Source organism: Brassica napus, chromosome A4 (assembly GCF_020379485.1).
Source record: "Brassica napus cultivar Da-Ae chromosome A4, Da-Ae, whole genome shotgun sequence".
Taxonomy (NCBI): domain Eukaryota; kingdom Viridiplantae; phylum Streptophyta; class Magnoliopsida; order Brassicales; family Brassicaceae; genus Brassica; species Brassica napus.
In genome coordinates, this window is record NC_063437.1 from 11,134,820 (window position 1) to 11,152,310 (window position 17,491).

At 34.0% G+C, this 17,491-nt stretch overlaps 3 protein-coding genes across 7 annotated transcripts; 1 reads left to right on the forward strand and 2 right to left on the reverse strand.

Moving 5' to 3' along the window:
- The first annotated feature begins 1,400 nt into the window (after positions 1 to 1,400).
- Positions 1,401 to 12,615, forward strand: LOC106446317 (crooked neck-like protein 1). 3 transcript variants are annotated; one of them, XM_013888014.3, is made up of 7 exons: positions 1,401 to 2,681; positions 3,177 to 3,242; positions 3,350 to 3,494; positions 3,583 to 3,801; positions 3,901 to 4,114; positions 4,200 to 4,395; positions 4,495 to 4,788. In XM_013888014.3, the coding sequence occupies exons 1-7, from the start codon at positions 1,525 to 1,527 to the stop codon at positions 4,616 to 4,618; spliced, it is 2,121 nt and encodes a 706-aa protein (XP_013743468.1). In that variant the 5' UTR covers positions 1,401 to 1,524; the 3' UTR covers positions 4,619 to 4,788. The 3 variants fall into 3 exon arrangements, with proteins under 3 accessions (XP_013743468.1, XP_048633497.1, XP_048633498.1); XM_048777540.1 differs by lacking the exons at positions 3,901 to 4,114; positions 4,200 to 4,395; positions 4,495 to 4,788 and adding an exon at positions 12,364 to 12,615; XM_048777541.1 differs by lacking the exons at positions 3,583 to 3,801; positions 3,901 to 4,114; positions 4,200 to 4,395; positions 4,495 to 4,788 and adding exons at positions 12,058 to 12,276; positions 12,364 to 12,615.
- On the reverse strand, positions 5,816 to 6,944 carry BNAUNNG00310D. Of its 2 annotated transcripts, none has more exons than XM_048777542.1 (2): positions 6,857 to 6,944; positions 5,816 to 6,572 (listed from the first exon to the last, which is right to left on the reverse strand). In XM_048777542.1, exon 2 carries the CDS (start codon positions 6,568 to 6,570, stop codon positions 5,977 to 5,979), a length of 594 nt encoding a protein of 197 aa, XP_048633499.1. In that variant the 5' UTR covers positions 6,571 to 6,572; positions 6,857 to 6,944; the 3' UTR covers positions 5,816 to 5,976. The 2 variants fall into 2 exon arrangements, with proteins under 2 accessions (XP_048633499.1, XP_048633500.1); XM_048777543.1 differs by having other exon boundaries at positions 6,778 to 6,871.
- Positions 12,616 to 13,969: 1,354 nt separating the features above from the next.
- On the reverse strand, positions 13,970 to 16,511 carry LOC111215361. 2 transcript variants are annotated; one of them, XM_022718823.2, is made up of 2 exons: positions 15,175 to 16,511; positions 13,970 to 14,857 (listed from the first exon to the last, which is right to left on the reverse strand). In XM_022718823.2, the coding sequence occupies exon 2, from the start codon at positions 14,853 to 14,855 to the stop codon at positions 14,262 to 14,264; it is 594 nt and encodes a 197-aa protein (XP_022574544.1). In that variant the 5' UTR covers positions 14,856 to 14,857; positions 15,175 to 16,511; the 3' UTR covers positions 13,970 to 14,261. The 2 variants fall into 2 exon arrangements, with proteins under 2 accessions (XP_022574544.1, XP_022574543.1); XM_022718822.2 differs by having other exon boundaries at positions 15,170 to 16,511.
- Positions 16,512 to 17,491: the final 980 nt, after the last annotated feature.

Here is a 17,491-nt window from a genome sequence, read left to right on the forward strand (position 1 = left end):
ATTCACAAGTTTTACGTTATTTCATCAGTAACACTTCTTTGTCTATTTGTTTTTAATGTTTATACAGAGGTATAGGATCAGGATATCATCACAGCACATGGCATCCACGGAAACAAATGGTCTGTAAGCGCTAAGCTCCTCCCAGGAAGAACAGATCATAATGATGCCCTGTCTGTTCAAGGAAAGAGCATAACTAATGTCCTGTCTACATAAAAATGGCAGAACAGATACATAGCGCCACCAAACTTGTGCTTCACGAAACACCAGAGAAAGAAATGCGCCTGCACCAAAAACGAAAGAGTAGAAATTAGTTTTGAATCTTGAGGCCCTGTGATGGCTGCTCCAAAACCCCGGCCTCCTCCTTGGCCTTCAAAAGCCTATCGAGAAAAAAGTATAATGTTCTCGTGCGCCTGCACCAAAAACGAAAGAGTAGAAATTAGTTTAGGAAGTGTTTTCAATTGGAATCATGCCACTACCAAATTTGGTTTAGGAATTATTCATCTAAACCTGGAGCTGTCCGAGTTCTCTTCTTTCGAAGTTTGCGGGTTTAATCACTTAAAAACCAAACTTTGGCGATCAGAAGAGACATGAAACCACTCAAGAATGACAATGAGACATCCAATAAAGATGTAATTAAATATTAGAATCAAATGCTAATGTAATTAGAATCATTTAGTTCCTCCAACAGGCCATGGTGCTGGTGAGCTCGGTCTGTTTTGGAAGCAGGAGCTGAACCTGAAAATATTAGAATCAAATGCTAATGTAATTGAAACAGTGATCGAATTTGAAGGAAAAAAGTTTTATGCATCATTTGTTCACGCTAGCACAAATAGGAATCTGAGAAACCTCCTATGGGATCAACTAGTCACTAAAAGCCTAGTCCGCGAAGAACCTTGGTGTATGACAGGGGACTTCAATAATATTCTTTGTGGAGATGAAAGAACAAGAGGAACAGACAGACCTGATGGCTCCTACTCCGATCTCAGAACCTTTTTCTCGGAGGGTGATTTGTTCGATTTACAACACTTGGGAGACCCTCTGTCGTGGAGAGGAAAAAGAGTTGATCACTGTTTCGATTACAGACATGAAACCATTTAAGTTTATTTAAAATCAATTTTTTACTTGAATTTTAAATGAACTTAAATATTTTTAAGAAACTTAACATCATAACAAATTAATTAACACTATAAATTAGTTAACTTACCACTATAGATGAAAGATGAAAAACTGTTCAAAAACAAAATTATTTTGTCATAATATATCTCCGGAGTAAGTGCAGAAAGAGGTTTGGTATTGTAAGTGTTTATATATTTTTCTAAAGAATAGAACTAACTACACTTTGGGATTTTTCTAACAATTGCAGAAAGAGGTTTGGTATTGTAAGCGTTTATATATTGGGCCACAATTAGGATATACATTGGACTCATTATGGCCCATTAACAATACAATATAATCAAACATGTGCGTCTTTCTTCCAATCTTTCACCCAAACCCCACACAAAGAGGGCAAAATCGCGAGAGGTGATGGCCTCCGGCAAAGATTCCGATCGTACCCTAGGGTACATGACCCGGAAAGACACCGAAGTCAAGCTCCCACGCCCGACCCGGGTCAAGAACAAGACTCCCGCCCCGGTTCAAATCACCGCGGAGCAGATCCTAAGGGAAGCTCGAGAGCGTCAAGAGGCCGAGATCCGCCCTCCCAAGCAGAAAATCACCGACTCCACCGAGCTCTCCGACTACCGCCTCCGCCGCCGCAAGGAGTTCGAGGACAAGATCCGCCGCGCGAGATGGAACATCCAGGTCTGGATGAAGTACGCCCAGTGGGAGGAGTCCCAGAAGGACTACGCCCGCGCTCGGAGCGTGTGGGAACGCGCCATCGAGGGCGATTACCGGAACCACACGCTGTGGCTCAAGTACGCCGAGTTCGAGATGAAGAACAAGTTCGTCAACAGCGCGAGAAACGTCTGGGACCGGGCCGTCACGCTCCTCCCGCGCGTGGACCAGCTCTGGTACAAGTACATCCACATGGAGGAGATTCTCGGCAACATCGCCGGCGCTAGGCAGATATTCGAGCGGTGGATGCAGTGGTCTCCCGACCAGCAAGGATGGCTCTCGTTCATCAAGTTCGAGCTTAGGTATAACGAAATCGAACGCGCTAGATCGATCTACGAGAGGTTCGTGCTTTGTCACCCTAAGGTTTCCGCTTATATTCGATTCGCTAAGTTTGAGATGAAGGGAGGAGAAGTCGCACGCGCGAGGCACGTGTACGAACGCGCCACGGAGAAGCTTGCGGATGACGAGGAGGCTGAGACGCTCTTTGTGGCGTTTGCTGAGTTTGAGGAGCGGTGCAAGGAGCCGGAGCGTGCTAGGTTTATCTACAAGTTTGCGCTTGATCATATTCCTAAAGGGAGGGCTGAGGATTTGTATAAGAAGTTTGTGGCGTTTGAGAAACAGTATGGTGATAGGGAAGGGATTGAGGATGCTATTGTTGGGAAGAGGAGGTTTCAGTATGAGGATGAAGTGAGGAAGAACCCTTTGAACTATGATTCTTGGTTTGATTACGTTAGGCTTGAGGAAACTGTAGGGAACAAAGATAGGATAAGAGAGATTTATGAGAGGGCTATTGCTAATATTCCACCTGCTGAAGAGAAACGTTACTGGCAAAGATACATCTACCTCTGGTGAGTTTGGTTTTTACTGATTTTGGTAAATATTGCAGAATCGATTTTAGTTGGAATTGGAATGTTGCCTTCTTATGTAAATCATGCTTTGGATAAGAAGGTCTGAGTTGTTAGAGTTTGATCATGGTTTGCACAAGTAGTTTCTTTAACAGTGAAAGTTTTTGTTGTTTGTCTTTTATCCGCATATTTGGTTCTGCGATTTTGACAATAATGAAGAATTGTTTTAGAATGGTGAATGTTGGGTTCATGGTTTGTGTAAGATGTCGATCATGCTACGGCGTACGAAGGTTAAGTTTAGCTTACATTAACTGGACTGTTTGGGTTTGGTTGTCTTAAGCAGATTGAGCTTTAAGCACATTCAGGTCACAAATTGATATATTGAAACAAATTGTTGCATTCTGTGGAAAGCTATTGTTGTTTGTTTGTCTTTTATTAGCATATTTGGTTCTGCGATTTACTGAAACACTGACACTCTGATGTAACTAATTGGTGTAGGATTAACTATGCATTGTATGAAGAGATTGAAACTGAAGATGTGGAGCGTACGCGAGATGTATACAGGTACGCTAAAGCCTACCTGTTCTGAAACTTGTGAAGTTACATTCATTTGCGTTTCACTCTGGCAGTTTATTCTGACTGTCTGTATTCGTCTTACCAAAACATTACAGAGAATGCCTCAAGCTTATCCCCCACTCCAAATTTTCCTTTGCCAAAATATGGTTGCTCGCTGCTCAGTTTGAAATCCGGCAACTGAATCTCGCCGGTGCTCGGCAGATATTAGGAAACGCTATTGGGAAAGCTCCAAAAGATAAGGTAAGCATGAATTTTGTTTGAACGTTATACGTTTCATTGCTCTCATTTAACATACTTACTTTTGGTTATCTTTTACTTCTGCTAACAGATATTTAAGAAATACATTGAGATTGAGCTCCAGCTGGGAAACATAGATAGGTGTAGAAAGCTCTATGAGCGTTACCTTGAGTGGTCTCCAGAGAATTGCTATGCTTGGAGCAAATATGCTGAGCTAGAGAGGTCTCTTGCTGAGACTGAACGAGCTAGAGCTATCTTTGAGCTGGCAATATCTCAGCCAGCTCTTGACATGCCCGAACTGCTATGGAAGGTAAAAAATATTCAGTCCAATACATTCCAAAGAAGTAAAATATTACTCAAGACTTTTGAATCGATGGATCATTGAAACTCTATATTTTTTGTGTGGCAGGCATACATAGATTTTGAGATAGCTGAAGGAGAATTAGAGAGGACACGAGCTTTATATGAGCGACTCTTGGACCGCACAAAGCATTACAAGGTGTGGGTTAGTTTTGCAAAGTTTGAAGCTTCTTCTGCAGAACAAGAAGAAGACGAGGAAGAGGAACCCCAAGAAGAAATAGATGCTACTGAACGCAAGAAAGAATGCATCAGACGCGCCAGAGGTAAAAAAACTACATGTTGTTGTTATATGAGTTTTGATGATTCCTTGCGAAATGTTTTAACTGTTTTTTTTTTGCTTCTGCTCAGAGATTTTCGAGAGAGCCAACAGCTACTACAAAGACTCTGCACCAGAGTTGAAAGAAGAAAGAGCTACACTCTTAGAGGATTGGCTTAACATGGAGACAAACTTTGGCAATCTCGGGGATGTGAGTGTGGTACAATCTAAGCTCCCGAAGAAGCTCAAGAAAAGAAAACCAATCACAAGAGAAGATGGCTCTACAGAGTACGTTTTGCATACATATATCATTTCTCAATTTTTTATATCTTTGGATTTTGATAATCGAAGGCTTAAATGTGAACATTTTGTTGGAATATTTGGCAGGTATGAAGAATACATTGATTATCTATACCCAGAAGAATCACAGACAACAAATCTTAAGATTCTTGAAGCTGCTTACAAGTGGAAGAAGCAGAAGCTTGCATCTTCTGAGGAGGATTACGATTAGCTGAAGTTTCTTTCGAGTTATATCAAAACTGTGAGTTGATGTTTTGTATTCTTTCTTAGTTCTCACTGTACATCGCCACTCATCCTTTATGATTTAGCAGTTATCTTTTTATTGTGTTAGTACAATCTGTTATTGTTTTTGTTCTTTTTGGTATTAGACCTTTCGGTTCACGTTTTCCGGTTTAGATGGGACAATCAGAGTCTGAATTCCGGTTTTTATTCTGATTTTCTGGGTTTGTGAGTGGTGAAACTTGAAGAGAAATGCACCCTCGAAGTCTAACTAGGAAAAAATACGAACACATAATCCAATATTAACCAAAAATTCAGTGTGATAAGAGGAATGCGTTTAAAGCTGGGGATTGCGGTTGTTGTAAATCTTCTTTTTACCATTCTTATAAAGTTTCATGAGCGTCTTTTTTTTCTTCCTGAGATAAGGTTTTAGATTATTTTTTGGGTTAATAGCTTTGATTTTATTTTATACTTTTGAGAAGAATTGTCTGATTGTAGGTATTTAAACAGCCTGATCTGGCTTCAAAACAAATAGACTTTGAGAGATTCTGCCTCTCCTCACTACTTATGTGCACCTAGACCACATGCACATATAAATAGATCCATAAATAGTATGACTTGTGGTGTATATATATATCGTATAATAGAATTGCGAATGATAAATCTTTGTTAATATAGTTATGATCATTGATCAAAGAAAGATGAAATGCAACCATACAAAGAAATTATTGGTGGAGGACAAGGCTGATAAACAGACATGCTATGTAATAGATGCACAAGAACGCAGTTAGAATCAGGTGGCAGAAAAAAGCTATAGGAAATTTATTTACACCCACCCTTAAAAGCATTTTACCACATTTGTTTTTTTACTGATGATGGCTAAATAAATACATTTTTTTTTTTTTGATCAAAAGCTAAATAACTACATTTAATCCAGTAAAAGCTCAGAAACTAAAAAGGCATTTTTTTCCTACATCGCTTCTAGGTTGTTTTTTTAACAATCCCTTCGTACCGACCGGCTTAATCTGAGTTATGCTTAAATGCAATTAGGACTTGGCTGTTTAATCTATAGAACCTTAAACGACTCCACCAAGATGCATCGCTTACCCATTAAACTCACCAACACTTTCTTCTTATAACTCAAGGACATTTAAACACTGTGCTAAGGAACATTTTATAAGTCAACATCTTAACATCAAAGAGCCACGAAAAACTACTAAAATATAACATTTTGAGACTGTTTTGTTTCATCATCAAAAGTATAAAACACATCTCAGTCTCCAACGTAGCAACATTTACTTCCTAAATTGTTTTTCAGAAACAGAATAAAAGATAGCTTGAAAAAGCTCTCTATTGTCTCCTTCTCTTGTTGTGGTTGTGCGGAGCTTCTCTCTTCTCACGCTCATCTGTATCGAATTCCCACGCTCGCAGGCACCACACAACGTCAGTGAGTGTCATATTTCCACCGCACATGGAGCTTACAATACCATCAAACCTTGAGAGCAAGCTGCAACATATCTTACGGATGACTTCCTCATCAGAAATGTCAGACCCATAGAACTTAAGCTGATTCACAACCTCCATCAGCTTTTTAGTATAAACAGCAACGCTTTCCTCCTCCTCCATCATCATTCCTCTAAACTTGGTCCTAAGATTCCCCGTTTTCCTAAGCCGGATCTTATGGGTCTCTCCAAATTCTTCCTTGAGAATCTCCCACGCTTGCTTTGACGATGTGGCTCTTGCTATCCGGAGAAAAAGAGAGTCTGTTACCGACATTTGCAGCATATGAAGAGCCCTCATGTCCTTGGTTTTCAGATTTTTCTCTACAGAGACTCCACTCTCTACAACATCCCACAGGTCACGAGCCATCAAAAGAGTCCTCATCTTTATGCTCCAAATCTCATGGTTGTCTCCATCAAAAACCGGAATTTGCATCACCTCCATACCTGCAAAGATGAAGGCAACAACTTTCTCGAGTTCAGAACCAAATCTTAAAACTCCTAACTAACTATATGTAAACGAACAATCCTTTGAACCCTAAGAAACTCGAAAGTCCAACTCTTTTTTAAGTTTTAAAAATCTTCAACAATGGGTCAGATTCGAGATCAAAAACTGAAAATTGCTTCTTTTTTTTGTGCGTCCAAAATGTACCTTAGAGATTTCCAGTAAACGAGGTAAGATTTGGCAAATTAGAATTTGGTTTCGGTAGAAAAGGAAAAAAAAGATTTACCTGACCTCGTAGGAGATACCAAGAAGAGATAAAAGTTCCGTTTTAAAAAAAAAAAAAAATGTTTTTCTTGCTTTTACTGATCGATCTCGATGCTCCTACAAGTATTAAATGAAACGCTTATTAGGTCTGTCAACCCGGGCTATTAAGGATATGGTGTTTCCCTATTGGGTCAATTCAGCCCATCGAATTATTTTGTCTATGAGAAAAACAAGTAGTCATCGACTAGTAGTGAAAACACTAAATATGATGTGACTCAAATATTATTCAATTCCAAGTTTAGACATGACTAATCCTCTTTATTAATCACAAAGCACTGCCAACATGTTTCGTAGCCACGTGTCATCACGAGAAGTTGGTCCATATAAACATATACTATGATTTTTATTAAACTAACTATCAAAATGATTAGTACTATACAAAAGAATATTTTCAATTATATCTTTAAATAAAAGTTATGGAATTACCTAATATGATTAATATATATATATGATAATTAATGATTATGAATAATACATATTAGATAAAGAAATTTTTTGTAGCATCTCATTTTTTTGTTTAATTTTATATTATTAAAAGAAATTAAACAATCACATTAAGCATATAATAATTTTTTTTCATATATATTATATTTTGAATTTTAAAAAACAACTATAAATTACTAAAGGTGGTAAGATTCCCACATTGAAAATTTTGTGATCTTTTTTTTGTTCAAGCAATGATCATATATTGTAGGGGTGGGCTTTTAGATACCCGTTCGTATCAAGTATTCAAAATTTTTGGGTATTTCAGTATAAAGATATAGAAACCGTTCGGGTATTTCTACACTTCGGGTTGGGTTCGGGTATTTTATGTATGGTTTCAGATATTTTGGGCCTGGTTCATATATTGAAATTTTGAAGAAAAAATAAATAAATTATTCATTGTTTAAATTTTATATTTAAAATATACTTTTAACTTAACTATTTTCTAATTTTTAAAAGATTAAACTATTAATAGGTTTATAAAACTTTTAAAATAGAAAGACACTAATTTAGTTGTTGTTTTGAAATTTTAGATGTAACTTTTGTTAATGCAAGAAACAAGAGCTTCATATGTATTTTAAGTGAGTGGCAAATGATTTTGCCCATAATTATATGTATACTAGATTCTTTAACCGCGCTAGGTTTATATTTTATATTATTTTTTGCATTTATTTTTAAAAATTCGTTAACTTTATGTAATTTTATTTATTGAACTCAATTGTTTTGTCCTACAATTTTACGTGTTACTTGTAATTTTAAAATTTATAACTTTGCATATTTATCTATTCTTTTAAAATAGTGATCTGTTATTTGGATCATTGTGATCTGACAATTTTTCTATTATTTGAACATATTATTTCATATACTACGTGGGCATTTACACGCGAATGATATGGTATAATTTGGTAAAACTTGTCATTTTTGTATGTATATTTTTGCATTCTAGATTGTATTTAGTGTAAATTTAGAATTTATTCTTGTTTGACACATTTAAATCGAATGTCTTTTACTATGTTCTGCATATATTTTGTAGTACAGAGTTTTCTATTTTTATTTTTTATTTTTGAAAAAGACTTAAGTTTTTATTTTTAGTTTCTCAAATGTATCATGGATTATGTGTTGTAAAATAGGTTTCCATCATACGAAACCAAAAAGAATAACATGATTAACACAATAAAGATGAGAATGTAGTGTATGGTTATTTTATTTCGTTTTGTAAACTAAATATTACATCTAAAATTTAGCAGGATTTTATTAGAAGTGATACATTTTCCTAAGATTCAGCGAAAGAGTTATAAAGAGAGAAACAACGGAAGTTGAAACGTCATCGTCTCTCATCTTGCAAGGGTCAACGAAGGGAATTAAGTTTTAAAAAATGGAGGTTCTTAAATGTAGAATAACGATAATTTCAGAGACTTCAATAAGAACAATAAAGATGAAGTGTTTTATTGGATTTAATAAATAGTGACATGGCAAAAAATCATATTTCATTGGCTGATTTAATTTGCTGAGGTGGATAGGTTCAATGGAGCTTATATTCCCCTTTTAATAGAGTAAAGTTATCTAATTTTGAGCAATGTGCATTATTAATATAAATATTTTGAATAAAATGAGAGAAGTAAACTAGAAATATAGGGTTAAGTATACTTATGTTTGGTTATCTTTGGATATCCATTCGGGTTCGGATATTCAATATCTCTGAATTCAATAAGCTTTCTGGTATTTTGCTACTTCGATTCAGATTCAGATACGGGTTCGGGTCGAGTAAAATGCTCAGTCTTAATAAATCGTATGAATATGAAGTCTCATTAATATATATATATGTGTGTATATCATTATCATTTGAAATAAATTATATACTATTTAAAAATATAAAAATAAGTTAATTTCCAAATTGCAGTGAAACATTATTGAGATCTTAATATTTTAATTTTGAAATTTGTATTGAAAAATCTCGCATTAAAAATTTTGTGATTAACCGTTTAAATTTTTGTTACAGCAAATATACAAATGTTAAAAAATCATATGAGTAGGAAGTGTATCAATAATAAATACTTATATTAAAATATACTATGTATCTATGTAAATATCACTAAATTTTAATTTATTCCATATAAAGTAAATAAAATAATTGTTTTGATTTATTTACCAAAAACGTGATTATAAATTAACAAAAAAATATTGGTTTTGATTTATGTGCTTACTCTAATGTATATACTTTTATGCATACAAATTATTTTAAATATGTGGTTTCTAATATCTTATTTGATCTTCACAATCCCAAAAACACATTTCTTCAAATCGAAGTGATTTTTAATATTGGAAGCACTATATATATTATTTCATTCATATTAAATAATTGAGTTTTGATTTTTATTCCTAAATTTTATTTAATAAAAAAACATGACAAGATTCCAATCACCTCATTTGAGTTTATTCGAACAATAAGAGACTTGATCATTCGTCTAATATTTGTTTCTTCCTAATACATCTAGCTATTATAATTGTAAGCATGAGAGATTTGAATTACTTATCATACGTTTTCTGGTTTATCAATTAATAAATCAAACAATTCTTAGTTTATAAATAGTTTACATATACTAGAGTAGTAAAGTATATATATATATATATTTTTTATTTGTATACTTTTAAGTAACTAAACCTCAAAACCGTAGACTAATAAAATAAGTAATTTGTTTTGTTGTTACAGAATTAGATGATTTTTAGACCGAACTGGTGAATATATACTAGACAGACATTTATATTTTGAGTATGCACTTATATTCTATAACAGCTTGATATACTAACCTGTTAATAGATTTTGCCGGTGATTTTCTTCAAAATTTTGATTCTTAGATATATATCTAGAGTGGAACTAATTTTTTTCAAATGTCTATTTTTTTTAAATTGACACTTATGTAATTTACCGAATTCATAGAAGAAGTTTAAAAAAAAACTAAACTCATATCAATGAAACAGAAACGAGAACGGAAACATTTTATAAATGTAGAAAATGAAACACTTATAGAAAGTCAATAGTTAAAAAAGTCGAGAGCAGGAAACCTAATCCTCTTTCGTCATTATACAATCAATGTTGCCTATTTGGTTTTGGTAATTTGTATCAGCTGCAAAAATTAATTTCATTTTGTGCGTATGAAGTCTTAAAAATAATTAAAATGAGATGTAATACGTTAACTCTTCAACAACGATGATACATTTAAGAAAGCAACATTTGTATTCGTCATTTTACAATCGATAAAGATTATAGTATTGCAAAATGTTAAAACCATTTAATGAACAAATATTATTATAAAAACTGACTCCACCCATGCTCGCGGGTTATCATCTAGTGCAATACTTAAACAAATCATCTTTAGTTACCACAGTTTCAATCTCAGTTCGTTCGTGTTAAATCGTGTGGTTCTCCAAATAAAAACTTACTAAATTGTTATGTTTTTGAATTCATATGATTTGTCTGTCATATTATAAAGTCTGGTGTATATTCTAATCATATATATATATATATATATATATATATATTTTGGTAACTAAAATGATTTATTCAACCTAATATTGCATTAACCATATCATCAAGTTTAGAGTTGCTTGTTGGAGTTGGCTGGTTTTAAAGTATGATATGGTAAAGGTGACACTACAAAAAAAATGTATTATCACTTAAATAGCATCAAAAAATAATGATATTAGTTTAAATTGCTAATATTCCACCTTCTGAAGAGAAACGATACTGGCAAAGATACATCTATCTCTGGTGAGTTTATTCTTTTTCAGTTTGGCTTTTACTGATTTTGGCAATAATGCAGAAACGATTTAGATAGAATTGGAATGTTGCCTTCTTATGTGAAATCATGCTTTGGATAAGTAGGTTAGGTTTAGTTTCTTTAACTGAGTTGTTAAGAGTTTGATCATGGTTTGCATAAGTAGTTTCTTTAACAGTTAAAGTTATTGTTGTTTGTCTTTTAGCATATTTGGTTCTGCGATTTTGACAATAATGCAGAATCGTTTTAGAATGGTGAATGGGGTTCATGGTTTGCGTACGATGTTTGGGTATGGGTTTGGTTGTCTTGAGCAGATTGAGCTTTAAGCACATTCAGGTCACAAATTGATATATTGAAACAGATTGTTGCATTCTGTGGAAAGCTATTTTTGTTTGTTTGTCTTTTATTAGTATATTTGGTTCTGCGATTTACTGAAACACTGACACTCTAATGTAACTAATTGGTGTAGGATTAACTATGCATTGTATGAAAAGATTGAAACTGAAGATGTGGAGCGTACACGAGATGTATACAGGTATGCTAAAGCCTACCTACTTTGAAACTTGTGAAGTTACATTTGTTTGCGTTTCACTCTGGCAGTTTAGTCTGACTGTCTGTATTCGTCTTACCAAACATATACAGAGAATGCCTGAGGCTTATTCCCCACTCCAAATTTTACTTTGCCAAAATATGGTTGCTTGCTGCTCAGTTTGAAATCCGTCAACTGAATCTCGGCAACTGAATCTCGCCGGTGCTAGGCAGATATTAGGAAATGCGATAGGAAAAGCTCCAAAAGATAAGGTAAGCATGAAATATGTTTCAACGTTATATGTTTCTTTGCTCTCATTTAATCACACACATGTGGTGTACTTACATTTTGTTATCTTTTTCATTCTACTAACAGATATTTAAGAAATACATCGAGATTGAACTCCAGATGGGGAACATAGATAGGTGTAGAAAGCTTTATGAGCGTTACCTTGAGTGGTCTCCAGAGAATTGCTATGCTTGGAGCAAATATGCTGAGCTAGAGAGGTCTCTCGCTGAGACTGAACGAGCTAGAGCTATCTTTGAGCTTGCTATATCTCAGCCAGCTCTTGACATGCCCGAACTGCTATGGAAGGTAAAATATATACATTCAAAAGAAGTATTACTCCTCAAGACTTTTGGATCGATTGGATCATTGAAACTCTATATTTGTGTGTGGCAGGCATACATAGATTTTGAGATAGCAGAAGGAGAATTAGAGAGGACATGGGCTTCATATGAGCGACTCTTGGATCGCACAAAGCATTACAAGGTGTGGGTTAGTTTTGCAAAGTTTGAAGCTTCTGCTGCAGAACAAGAAGAAGACGAGAAAGAGGAAGAAGAAATAGATGCTATTGAACGCAAGAAAGAGTGCATCAGACGTACCAGAGGGAACTTTGAACTACATGTTGTTACATGAGTTTTGATGATTACTTACTTCCACTTGAAGCTGCTTACAAGTGGAAGAAGCAGAATCTTGCTGGTTCTGAGGAGGATTACGACTAACTAAAGGGTCTTTGAGTTATATCAAAACTGTGAGTTGATGTTTTGTATTCTTTCTTAGTTCTATGTACATCAACACCATCCTTTATGATTTAGCAGTTAGCTTTTTATTTTGTTAGCAACAAAACAACCCCATCTGTTATTGTTTTTGTTCTTCTGGGTATTAGACATTTCGGCGTTTTCCGGTTTAGAAAATGTGGACAATCCGGAGTCTAAATTCCGGTTATTATTTCTAACTTTTTCGAGAAGATAGCTTGAGCTGGGATGAGTGGATACTGAACCAATGACGTCCCTTTGGCCAAAATATACGAAAATGGGGCCTAATTACTTGTTTTCATCCTAATCCCTTTTGATAACTGCTAATTAGTTGGAAAGCTTTCCTCTGGTAAAAAGGATTTGATGAAGACAACTGGTTTCAAATTTTGTTAACCGTACTTTTATTCTAAAGGATCATGACGTTTTGTGAGTTTGTTACTTGTTGAAGATTGTGTTACTTGTTTCTCTGTGTTTTCTTTTTTCTTTCCCTGACTAGAGTTTCTTTTAGCTTTTGCTGCTGCTCTTTCTGTGTTTTATCTCTTACAATTTCTAACCTCAGTTACAAAAATGTTAATGTTGCATCCTTATTATTTTGCCACTTCTAGCTAATTAATTTGAAAGATTTCTTGTGGTACAAGGAATTGATCAAGATTCCACTTTGTTCTCAAAGCATTGATATTAAAGGATCATGTTGTTTCTTTAAAAAGAATTGCTACTACGTTGCTTTACTCTGTTACTATGTTTGTTTGTATGTAATAACTTGAATTTTGTTTTATTTTGTATTTTCTCGGAGTTTCTTTTACCGGTTTCTCGCTTCTCTTTCTGTGATTAAACTCCTGTATATGTGGAAGTTGTGAATGCCGATACAAACAGAGTAGCCGAGAAGATCGCTGCCAGTGTTACTAAAGATGGACGGTTTCAATCTTATATAGCTCGTGGAGGTCCAAGTTGGCTCAATGATATCATTCTTGCAGAGGCTTCCAATTCTCCATCTTCATACCAAAGATAAGGCTGCAACGGTCTCTCTTAAGGAAGTATGAAGCTTTGGTTTCTACACTTTTCACCCTTTATAGGGTTTTTTTTTTCTTCAAGCACCTATTGGTGTACGCTTTGATTTGTTTTCGTCTTCTGCTGTTTTCTTTTCTCCGACAATGAGTTTGGAGATCAAACATTGAATTTATTTCAAGGATAAAAAAAAAAACTCCTGTATTTTAAATTAAAAGAAGAAACATGTCGCACATGGAGGACGCCAAAGTACTCTGCTTACAGTGCTCATTGGTTTAAACTCACTAACAGTTTCTTCTTCTTTCTGAATTAAATTCTCATACTTCATCCCAACAAACACTGTGCTACGGACACATTTTATTAGTCAAGGACAACATCTTAATATCTAAGAGCCAACAAAAAGTACCAAAATAGAAAATTTGTGAGTGTTTTGTTTCATCATCAAAAGGAAAACACATCTCACTTTCCAAAGCAGCAACACTTAATTCCTAAATTGTTTTTCAACAACAAAAAAAAAAGATACATTGAACAAGCTCTCTATTTCCTCCTTCTCTTGTTGTGGTTGTGCGAAGCTTCTCTCTTCGCATGGTCATCGAGGCCGCATTCAGCCTCTCGCAGGCACCAAACAGCTTTAATGAGTGTCAAATTTCCAGCGCACAAGGATCTTGCAATACCATCAAACCTTGAGGTCAAGCTGCAAGATATCTTACGGATGACTTCCTCATCAGAAGTGTCAGACCCGTAGAACTTAAGCTGATGCACAACCTCCATCAACTTTTTAGTATAATCAACAACGCTTTCCTCCTTCTCCATCATCATTCCACTAAACTTGGTCCAAAGATTGCTAGCTTTCCTACTCCGCATGTCAGCGGTCTCTCCAAATTCTTCCTTGAGAATCTCCCACGCTTGCTTTGACGATGTGGCTCTTGCTATCCGGATGAAAAGAGAGTCTGTTACCGACATTTGCAGCATATGAAGAGCCGTCATGTCCTTGATTTTCAGAGTTTTCTCTACAGAGGCTCCACTCTCTACAACATCCCACAGGTCACGAGCCATCAAAAGAGTCCTCATCTTTATACTCCAAATCTCATAGTTGTCTCCATCAAAAACCGGAATTTGCATCATCTCCATACCTGCAAAGATGAAGGCAACAACTTTCTCGAGTTCAGAACCAAATCTTAAAACCCTAAGTCATACAAACCCTAAACTCCTAAGTAACAAACCGTAGATCTTCAAATCGAGAATATGTAAACGAACAATCCTTTAAACCCTAAGAAACTCAAAATTTCAACTCTTTTAAGTTGTGAAAGTCTTCAACAATGGGTCAGATTCTAAAACTCAAAATCGCGTTATTGCTCGTCCAAAAAGTGCCTTAGAGATTTCCAGTAAACGTTGTAAGATTCAGCAAACTAGAATTTGGTTTCAGTGAAAAAAAAAAGATTTACCTGACCTCGTTAACCCTAGCAAGAATAGGTGAATACCAAGAAGAGTTCTGTTAGATTCCTACAACTTTGGTTGAGCTGTTTATCTCCAAAAGCCAAAGTTCTTTATTAATCAAATCAAAACTGAATACAACTTTAGACTTAGATGTCTATTTATAATAAATCTTTAAATCTATGAAAACCCTAATCTTAATTAAAATAGGAAAACTATTAAAATATAGAAAATACAATAAAAAAATAATTAGCCATGTAAACTAATAAATAATAGCCAGACCTAATGCAGCAAGATATTTGGAAATTATCCAAATATCTTTAGTACTCATAAGTTTCAATTGATAATTACCTTTTATTTGTATTTTTAATATTTTAATAGTTTTTCTATTTTAGTTAAGATTAGGATTTTTTAAGTTTTATTATAAATAGGCATTTAAGCTTAAAGTTGTATTCAGTTTGATTTGATTAATAAAAGAGCTTTAGTTTTTGGGAGAATGATATTATCTATCTCTTGTTTTGATTTGATTAGATCCATCAATCAAGAAGCATGTTCCAAGCGATAATTCCCTAAAATCTCTTGGTTGAGCCAGCAGGTCCCAAACATGGTTCCATAAACCCTTTTGTTTTATGTTTTTCTTCCTTTATTTACCGATCGATATTGGTGCTCCTATTTATGCTAAGTATTAACTATAACGCTTATTAGGTCTGCCCAACCCGGGCCATTATGGATTTGTTGTTTCTCCAATTGGGTCAATTCGGTCCATCTAGTTCTTTTATTTTTCTAAAAAAGAATCAGGTAGCCATCGAAGAGTGCATTAGATCTAAATGAAAATCTTTATACTACTCATAAGTGAAAATGTCTTATGATTAGCTTTAAAATGTGAGTTCACAAAAGTGATATGTATTGATGACTCAAATATGATACAATTCAACATAGGATAAGACTTTCTAAACTTGATGATATAGAATGCGAGATTAGCTTACATTAACACATTTTCAAACTTGGTTTGTGTTAAATCGTGTGGTTTTCCTAATCAAACTCGTTAGATGATTATATTATTCTTTTGAATTCATTTGATTTGCATGTCATATCAACAGGTTTGATGTATATTTTAATCATATATATACATAGAATTCGGTAATTTTTGTGTCTACTTTACATATATAGGGTTTATGTGCAACATATATAGTTTGGATATACAATTTCGATTCGATCAAATTCAGATGATTTTCCAGTTATATGGTATGATTTTGAAATCATACATTAAGTCCCTACGTAATTCTTTACACTATATATGATTCACTATCATATTACCTAGTCAATTGTTTACAGTTTATTAATTAAGTAGGTAAACATGTAAGGTTTAGTTTTAGCAATGTTATTAAATCTGATATGGACACTAGACCGGACTACTTCACGGATCACATAATTATTGGATTGATCAGAGGCGAACCATGGATCAGTAGATCAATTAGTTTTAATATAAAACTATATATATCAACTACTGGAAAATACAAGAAAACATCAGATTTAGAAAATAGTTGAATATTTAAATTTTACTTATCTCCGGGTAAAATTAAACATTTTCCATATTTCAAGATATGGAAAAAATATAACCTAATTCTTGACTACAGTAGCCTATAAAAGAGATTCTTAAACCCTAAAATAGGAGGTCGACTATTTTACACTTCGCTATAAAGATAGACGGTTAGAACTATGGTTACTAGACCTATATGTTGTAATTCATAGCTAAAAATCTAAACAGTTAGTCAATTGTTGGGATTGGATTTTCTGGGATATTTGAATTCATATGGTTATATTTTTCGATGTGGATAATTAAACATTATTTAACTATATGGTAAAGATTAAGTTTCAAAACAACATATAATATACTATTGTATCAAATAATTTAAATGTATAGTTCATAAATAAAACTTAAACATATTAGTATTATTTTATGGTATAACTAAATATATTTGTATGTAACACATAATATATTATTGTACCAAACAATTTTATGTTAATATTATATATTATGGTATAGTTAGATGTGATTTAAATATGATATATTCTATACATGTATTAGATTGGTAATATATGCTATTATTTATATGATCCAATAATTTTTCTAATAAAATACTATTGATGAATAATTTAAATCAATATTAAAATCAGTGGCATATCTTGTATAAACACATCAACTACAAGTTTCTCAAAAAAGATTTTATTTTAATAGATTACTAGATTTTGACTCGCGCTTTCAAAGCGCGAGTTTATTATTATTTTTTTCAATCGACAAATATTTAGTAAATGTCGTATTTTCATATATT

Bases quoted from the DNA above. Each gene is read 5' to 3' on its own strand.
- LOC106446317 (XM_013888014.3), top strand. From the start codon at position 1,525: ATGGCCTCCGGCAAAGATTCCGATCGTACCCTAGGGTACATGACCCGG. The intron at 4,115-4,199 runs GTAAAAAAACTA...GCTTCTGCTCAG, and splicing joins ATGCATCAGACGCGCCAGAG to AGATTTTCGAGAGAGCCAAC. The intron at 4,396-4,494 runs GTACGTTTTGCA...AATATTTGGCAG, and splicing joins AGAGAAGATGGCTCTACAGA to GTATGAAGAATACATTGATT.
- BNAUNNG00310D (XM_048777542.1), bottom strand. From the start codon at position 6,570: ATGGAGGTGATGCAAATTCCGGTTTTTGATGGAGACAACCATGAGATT.
- LOC111215361 (XM_022718823.2), bottom strand. From the start codon at position 14,855: ATGGAGATGATGCAAATTCCGGTTTTTGATGGAGACAACTATGAGATT.